At 37.0% G+C, this 8,488-nt stretch overlaps 1 protein-coding gene across 2 annotated transcripts; it reads left to right on the top strand.

Moving 5' to 3' along the window:
* Nucleotides 1-2,751: 2,751 nt before the first annotated feature.
* Nucleotides 2,752-6,400, top strand: LOC145313802 (oplophorus-luciferin 2-monooxygenase non-catalytic subunit-like). 2 transcript variants are annotated; one of them, XM_080153415.1, is made up of 8 exons: nt 2,752-2,867; nt 3,202-3,281; nt 4,377-4,429; nt 4,537-4,674; nt 4,763-5,229; nt 5,314-5,397; nt 5,665-5,844; nt 6,187-6,400. In XM_080153415.1, exons 1-8 carry the CDS (start codon nt 2,811-2,813, stop codon nt 6,256-6,258), a joined length of 1,131 nt encoding a protein of 376 aa, XP_080009541.1. In that variant the 5' UTR covers nt 2,752-2,810; the 3' UTR covers nt 6,259-6,400. The 2 variants fall into 2 exon arrangements, with proteins under 2 accessions (XP_080009541.1, XP_080009542.1); XM_080153416.1 differs by lacking the exons at nt 2,752-2,867; nt 3,202-3,281 and adding an exon at nt 3,671-3,741.
* Nucleotides 6,401-8,488: the final 2,088 nt, after the last annotated feature.

Genomic DNA, 8,488 nt, shown 5'->3' on the forward strand with positions numbered 1-8,488 from the left:
TGTTCGGCCACAGGAGACCATGGGATAGTGTCCTACAACATTGACCGACTGGCGGAGGAAGGAGAGGCAGCCCTGGATGTCTGGGCAGGATTTAGACAAGCCATCCACGAGTGGGGAGATGGCGCCGCCATCTTGTGCTTGCTGCTGCTGATCCTCAAACTGCTGGGGGACCTCACCATCATTTCTCTGGCAGCAGCACAAGGAGGAGTCCGGGCAGCCCTGAATGCGATATCACAAGTGTTCCTGTACCACCCAGCCTTGTATAAGAAGGCGATGGCTAGAGCCAGGCTCAACCATGCCAAGTCCCGGGACTTTTCAGTGGACTGGGATGCCATTCCCATCGGCAGGGAAGCAGCCGAGGAAATGGTGTCTATGAAATCAACGGACAGCGGGCATGACCGCCCAGGTAGACCAGGACCGCCTTCTGGCAGGCCCCGCGGCCCCTCAGGAGGACAGGCCGCTGCTCAGACACTCAACCTGGCAGCCAGTGCCCCAGCCGCTGCCAACAACAACCCGCAGGTCCCACTGCTGACCGTCCCAGCAACAAATGTGCCACCACCAAACCTGATACCTGCCGGCGCTGACCAACGTATCCAACCCAAGGCAGCCTCTGCCTTCTATCCCACATTGGGAGCCCATCAACCCTAAGAAGATACTCACCACTAGGATTCCATTGAATCATTATCGTTTGTATATATTTTTAGCCCTAAGGAGCGGGCCGAAGGCCTCAACCACTGTCGGAAGTCTGGTAGGGAAACCATCTCCCAGCCTTCCGAGGGGAGAGTTGTGGTATTCGGCAACCGTGAGCCATGTCTATGGCACCCCTGATCTGGGGTTCGGTGGAGGGTCAATGGCCCTCCCCCGAGTCCTGGGGAAGGGGTCTAGTGACCCCCTCCCTACGCCTAGAATTAATGATTTGAATCTGTCATGTTTATTATGGTTAACTGTATTCTTAATTCTCCCCCACCCTTTCCAGGGATGGGGGAATCATTATTGCCCAAACTGACCATTGTATATGTATTATTTATGCTTTTATGTTATGATTATTTATTCCTATCCATGTAATTATTGTTTGTTGTATATAACTGCAGTATCTCTTAACCCTTCAATAAAGTGACAACTGAAAGTAGATGTTGATCATTATCTAGTGAAAGCTAGAGAAGCGTAGCTTCTCTATAGTAAGGTGTCCACGTCTGTCACACTGCCGTAATCTAATTGAACTCCGGTGTCTGCCCTTGATCCTCGGCGGATACCACAATATCAAAGCTTTTTTTGTTCTTTGCATCTAGAGGATTGTCCTATAGGGTAGAGGGAGTAGGCAAGGTGGTGAGATAAAGCCAAGTTTTTATTTCCAGTATTAAAGAAAAAGTAAAGAAACTTTTCTTTCTATGGGCTTTTCATTTTTTCTAGAGGCTCTTCTCTTCGGTGGGTTGTAATTGTTCCCCCCACCTCCTCAAAAAAAAATTAAACCTCCCAAGGATCATATCGATTCTGCCGTTAGCAATATCCTTCGGTACAGACAGACAGAATTCCTGTTTCTTTTACATATATCATTTTGTGAATGAGATCACTAGTGCTTGTGTACTTTAACATGTTTCTTTTGAATGATAACGTTTATATAATTTTAGAAATTAAAAAGAGCAATAGATATCAGGAAGGGTTAATCTCCATCATTTCATTGAACAACCAAAAAAGAAAATATAATGTAGCTTTCTTATAATCAGTTTCATAATAAAACATAAATCTAGAGTAAGTATTTAATACCAATTGAACAATAAATATTTTATTTGTATTATTAATATCCTATTTGAAAAATTAACTCAGTGTGATTTGCAAATGGATATAGAATACGCAGATATATTGAAAAGGAAAATTGGTTGGCAATTTCGGTTGATAATTTGGTCCTTATTTATTGGTCAGTTCGATTATCCAGTAGGAGGGGGGGGGATTAGGTAAAGGTGTTTTTTTTTATTTTAGCCAGCTTCAATCACTTAATTATTAGAGTACATGGAAGTATGGTGCAACATCCAAGTAATGATAAATCGATTGATTTTCATGATTTGTATTCACTGACTTTTGTACTTTTGTTTATGCAAAGGTGATCATTTTTACAACAAAATTAAACAAGGCTAATATCATTCATATAAAGTACAAATATTTAATACAAAGCAAAAAAAGGCAGTCATGGAAAAATAGAAAGAAATGGGGGAGGGGGGGGGGTGGTCATTGTACCTTTATGCCCCCCTTCACGAAAAAAATCGTAGGGAGAAAACATTTAACACGCTTACTTTTAACTTGTTTTATGAAAAGGAATTTTTTTTAGGCCAAAGGGTATCTTATTCTATCAAAACAAGCCCATTAGAAAATCACTAATATGTGGCCTATAATTCAACAAACAGCTAATACTAAAACATGAAATTTACCTTCACGTTTTCTTAGTTTAGACCTTTAAAGAAACATTTGTTGGAATTTTCAAATTTCTATTGCATTCAATTTAAAGCTAAAGCAGTAAAACCTTAAAATGTTACTTCTAGAATTTCCTTAATAATAGGTGAAACTTACTTATGAGATGCTAAACTCCCAATGAGAATATAATCCTGTTGTAGAGAGCCTTATCTTTAATAGGGTATAAAAAGTTCAATTTAAATATATTTTATTTCAGTAGATTGTCAAACTTGCATTTATTGCTACAAAGTTGCTTTTTTGTATTAAAAATAATATATCAATAATTTAAGAATTTTTAAAATTTTATTCCACTCAAAATATTGTTTATTCTTTCAGAATTAAACCCCTGAATACTGATACCAAAAATGTTGTACCTATTATCTTTAGGCCTGCTGCTAGGCCTTTGTCATGCCTATCCTTCAAGGGACAGAAATTTGCCAAATTTTATTTTAAACAGAATTCAAACAATGTTTCTTAAATGAAGTAAAAGATTTTCAAAACCGATTAATATCCACTAGATTAGAAAGAACTGGTTCTCACTCAGCAATACCGAAAAAATCATGCATAACATCGAATTAAACAATTTTCCACAAATATTAAGATAAAAATCATAAAATAAATGCCCGAGCCTTCGACCCCTCGAGGCTAACAAAAGTGGTTTTCATCTTAAAATTTTTCACTTTAATATCTGTGGAAAGCTTTCCATAAGACAATGCGATAATTAAATACCTATTCCAAATTTCTAACTATGATTGTAGTAATATGACTGCTCCCAAAGTTTATCCCATGGTTTGTGAGAGTCCAGCTCCAGAAGCCATTGCTCCTTGTACCTGCCTGTAAGTAGATAGATAGATAGATATGCCCATGGTTTGTGAGAGTCCAGCTCCAGAAGCTATTGCTCCCTGCACATGCCTGTAAGTAGATGGATAGATACGCCCATGGTTTCTAAGAGTACAGGTTTAGAAGCCATTGCTCCCTGTACCTGCCTGTGAGTAGATAGATAGATAGATATGCCCATGGTGAGTGAGAGACCTGCTCCTGAAGCTATTGCTCCCTGCACATGCCTGTGAGTAGATACATAGATAAAAATGTCCATGGTTTGGGAGAATCCTGCTCCTGAAGCTATTGCTCTCTGTACATGCCTGTGAGTAGATACATAGATAAAAATGTCCATGGTTTGGGAGAATCCTGCTCCTGAAGTTATTACTTCCTGTACCTGCCTGTCAGTAGATAGATAAATATGCCCATAGTTTGTGAGAGTTCTGCTCCAGAAGCTATTGCTCCTTGTACCTGCCTGTAAGTAGATAGATAGATAGATATACCCATGGTTTGTGAGAGTCCAGCTACAGAAGCCATTGCTCCTTGTACCTGCCTGAAAGTAGATAGATAGATGGATATGCCCATGGTTTGTAAGAGTCCAGCTCCAGAAGCCATTGCTCCTTGTACCTGCCTGTAACTAGATAGATAGATAGATATGCCCATGGTTTGTGAGAGTTTCCAGCTCCAGAAGCTATTGCTCCCTGCACCTGTTGTAAGTAGAAAGACAGATAGATATACCCATGGTGTGAGAGTCCTGCTCTTGAAGCTATTGCTCCCTGTACCTGCATGTAAGTATATAGATAGATAGTTATGTCCATGGTGTGTGAGAGTCCTACTTCTGAAGCCGCTGCTCCTTAAAAATAACCTGGTATGGCCATTTGTTTATAAATGAAAGTATTTGTTGATATGGATGGAAATTATTTTTATAAAAAAATGTATAAGATGTCTTTTTCACTTATCTGAATATAAAACAGCTTGTTATCTGTCAGAACCTTTTTATAGTCAAGTTGCATATGTTGGATTGCGCAGACAGCTTCTGAAATTGTACAGTACTTATTCTGTAGATATGGTTTTTCTAGAGTTACAAATACTTACCATATAACAATTTATAGGGATACTGATGAAGATTGGAGATATGTTGCCTGTGCTTTTGAATTTGAACAAGGTATATATAGGATTCAATTTTGACACTTGTAATCAAGTTCTATTTGTCTTATTTAGATTTTTAAATCAAACAAAGAACTCATGTAACATTATAATATATTTTTTTAGGTGATGATGTAACTGCAATGGTAGAAGCTCTGTTTGCCAACTTTGATGACACAAACAACAAAATTGATGAACTTGACATTGTCTTTGATGGAGATGCTCAGGCTGTTGCTAACTTTGCAATGAATGAGAACACATTAGGTAAATAAAAATGCATCAAATCTTTTCTTGATCTTCATTTCCTGTTTGACATGAATGTCATTAATATTTTTAATGATTATTCAATTAGGTCGTCTTGAGATTGGAGACCTGTGGGTATCTGGTTTCTGTGTGCAGCCAGGCCAGGGACCTCAACTATTCACTGACACTGCTTTCATGAAATCCCATGACAGCTTGGAAATTATCCTTGTGTCACCCCACTGCAAGTACCAATATCCCCAGACCTACAGCTTTGCCCCTAACTTCTTGGCCAACCTTCCAGCACTCACCAGTCTGAAACTGGATTATTACAATTACCTGGCCCAACCTTTCCCTGCTGAAGGTTTTGCCAGCCTGGAAACTCTTGAGCTTGATTATACCCTATCAGATCTGAACCCTGCTGATATTCCCCCAATGCCTAACCTAAAGAAGCTGCTTGTGAGTCCTCTGAAAACCATGTCCTACATCCCTGCTGGACTTCTGACTGCCTTCCCTGTTCTAGAGGAGCTTCATGCCTGCTGCGGTGGCATTGAAATTGTTGATACTGGCTTCTTTAAGGTATAAATACATCTTTGACTGTGTAGTAATTTTTCTGCTCTTAAAAAGGCTTTGGATAGAAATATTTGATATCAATTTGTTTAGGGTATGAGCAATAGCAGAGTAGTTGGTATGGCCTTCAATAAGATTAACAGCATTGATCTCACTGGTCTTAGCCCATATACTCAGGTATTGTATTTTATTTTAGATATAAGGGGAAGAAAAAACATCCTTCCAGTTATAAAAACACATTCTAACATTGGTTGGCTAAATATATTTTGTGGTGAGGTTTAATTGGGGTTAGATTGTACTTCTACATGGCAATGTTTGTTATATGTTACTGGTATAGTGACAAATTACAATTAACCAAGCTATCATGTTTTTGAATATTTATCTATTTGCATAATACTGAGTTCATCTAATAGGAATTTACTTGTTCACCTTATGTTTGTTCAGGTTCAGCTTCAGCAGAATGCTATCACCCAGCTTACTGAGGCCAACTTCAGACCTTTTGTTGAAGGAGTAATCAACACAGCTGACGCCACTGGCTTCATTGGTCTAGATGGCAATCCCTTGGAGTGCTCTTGTGATCTCAAGTGGCTGGTTAGTGACCTCCAGGCCGCTCATGTCTTCCAGGTATAGAATAAGAAAAAATATTAATAGATAGATGAGTGAATTCTTATTCAGAAGAAAAATTTAAGAAAAAAGACAGAACATTTCTCAGAGAGGGAGGAGACAATGGACTGTGAATTATTCTGGCACCCAAAGTTTTATGAACACGTTCTTTCATTCGTTGGCACAGTTTTATTGATATTTATTCATTGATATAAACTAGAAGGGTTCAAATTTTTCCTCCAATGATTTAAGCCACATTTATTTATTTTTAACTTTTTCATTTGTTCAGTTTTAGTTTTCTAGATAATATCATCATTGTTTTCTGTCATGGTAAATTGAATTGTTATTTTTTTTTTCTTTCAGGGAGCCATGTGTGCTGATGGAACCGCCCTAGCTGACTTAACTCCTGAGGACATAAATGCTCAGTGTCCCTGACGACATGCTGATGCCAGACAACCAACAATCCAATTTTAACCAGATTTCATATTTCTTTGTAATGACATATTTGTGCCATTTTTACTCTTTAAATGATTGTACCAAACCACAAAATTTATCAATAAAATATTTTTCGCATCAATTGTTTACTGGGATTATTTGTTCTAAAAATTGTTACAGGGTTTTGCAATATAACTGACATTTTTACTATTCTTTTCTCTCTCATAATTATTTAAGATTAATTTAGTGAAGGAGACGGCGAGGGTTAGTATTTTAATACAACCAAGGGAAAAAATAATTTAGTTAAGAAATGGTTATTATTTATTGCATCGTATTATAAAAGTTTTCCGCGGATATTAAAATGAAGATTTAGATTAAAGTCAGTTTTGTTTGCCCGTAGGGGCGGAAGGTCCAAGCCAACAAAATCGGTATTAGTTTAGGAATTTTATTTTATTATTCGTAGAAAAATTGTTTGTTATACGAAACGATACATGATTTTTCAGAAGTTAAATTTTTCTGTTTTTGTTAATTTGAAACATTAACACACAACACTTTTAACAGTTAGGGAGTTGAATCCATTTTTATAGAAGCAGAAATATAATCTATGATTATGGTTTGGACCCTCTAAAACTGTAATCTACCCTTCCACTTTCCCCTCTCTTGGTGAAGATATCTTCAACGCCGATACGATTTTTGAAATATAAGATTCTACTTTCGTCTCTCTTGTTGAAGATATCTTCACCAAGAGAGGCAAAAGTGGAATCTTAAATTTCAAAAATCGTATCAGCGTTGAAGATATCTTCACCAAGAGAGGGGAAAGTGGAATCTTACATTTCAAAAATCGTATCGGCGTTGAAGATATCTTCACCAAGAGAAGGGAAAGTAGAATCTTACATTTCAAAAATCGGATCGGCGTTGAAGATATCTTCACCAAGAGAGGGGAAAGTGGAAGGGTAGATTATAGTTTTAGAGGGTCCAAACCATAATCATTAGGGTGGGTCGATTTTGGACATTTTTTTTCTGAGGCCAAAGCGGGGATCTGCACTCAATTTATATAGATATAATACACCTCTGGATGATTTAAAATTTATCCTAAGTCTTAAAACCGCTGACGACCAGACATTCAATTGTATAGCTATTTGTAAATGGGAGTCAAAAATTTTTTGAATCAGAACTATGGCTTCATGGTGCTCCCTGGAAATGCCTTGAGGAGCTGAGTCAGGAACTTTTGTCCGTTTCAAAAAATCTCGTTCCTAGCCTGAAAAAATCTAAAAAACCTCTACAAATTGGACAATTATCAATAATCCTTAAAATTTTTTGGTTTTTTAGTGATTTCTAAGGCTAGGAACGAGATATTTTGAAACGGACAAAAGTTCCTGATTCAGCTCCTCAAGGCCTTTCCAGGGAGCACCATGAAGCCATAGTTCTGATCCAAAAAAATTTTTGAATGTCGTCTTTGCATACTAATAAGTAATGAATTATATTTTTAAGTGGTCGTGTTCTAAAACTCAATGTTTTAAAATTCTTTTTCGGTCAGAAATGTTTTTAAGGTTAATTTTATCTGTTGCATATCCCCGCTTTGTCTAATTCCGATATGAACCCACCCTAATAATCATAGATTATGTTTCTGCTTCTATAAAAATGGATTCAACTCCCTAACTGTTTAAATCATAACAATACGTAAATTGTGAATAGCATAAATAAAAACAGAATTCCCCCGCGGGAAAATTTCTAAATGTTACATTACTTATATTGAATAGAATGTTAATTAAACTAACATGCTTCTCAAGATTTCTTTAGTTCTTAGTTGCTGCTTTGTTTTCTTTTATTGTTTTATCTTTATATAATAATAAAATCATTAATAAGTTCCCACATGTATGAATGGATGTATTAGATCTTTCAAAAGCATGGATAAATATTTTTTCGCAAAACAAATATTCATCAAGACATAAGGGTGCTTCCCCTCAAGTGTTTAACCTAACAAAAAGTTGCCCTCCCCCTCATGCCATGTTTTCATGTTATTTTAGGTAGAGGTTATTTGATCTCAAAAAAGTATAGTGAGGGACAACACCACTTAAGTCTCCTAATTAAAAAGTTTTTGTGATGTCATCTATAGAATAGCTAAGATTCTAGTTGTTACTCCAATGCTTTTTATTATAGTTTATCCACCATTCAAATACCACATAAATCCATTATTATTTATTACATAATTTGTAAAGAGCATACAGAC

This window comes from Acartia tonsa, chromosome 3 (genome assembly GCF_053477335.1).
Source record: "Acartia tonsa isolate MP-2025a chromosome 3, ASM5347733v1, whole genome shotgun sequence".
NCBI classification, from domain to species: domain Eukaryota; kingdom Metazoa; phylum Arthropoda; class Copepoda; order Calanoida; family Acartiidae; genus Acartia; species Acartia tonsa.

What these genes read in the sequence shown, in the direction of transcription:
- LOC145313802 (XM_080153415.1), top strand. Translation starts at nt 2,811, where the DNA reads ATGTTGTACCTATTATCTTTAGGCCTGCTGCTAGGCCTTTGTCATGCC. An exon ending in ATTGCTCCTTGTACCTGCCT is followed by an intron (nt 3,282 to 4,376) that starts GTAAGTAGATAG and finishes AACAATTTATAG; the next exon opens with GGATACTGATGAAGATTGGA. An exon ending in TGCTTTTGAATTTGAACAAG is followed by an intron (nt 4,430 to 4,536) that starts GTATATATAGGA and finishes ATATTTTTTTAG; the next exon opens with GTGATGATGTAACTGCAATG.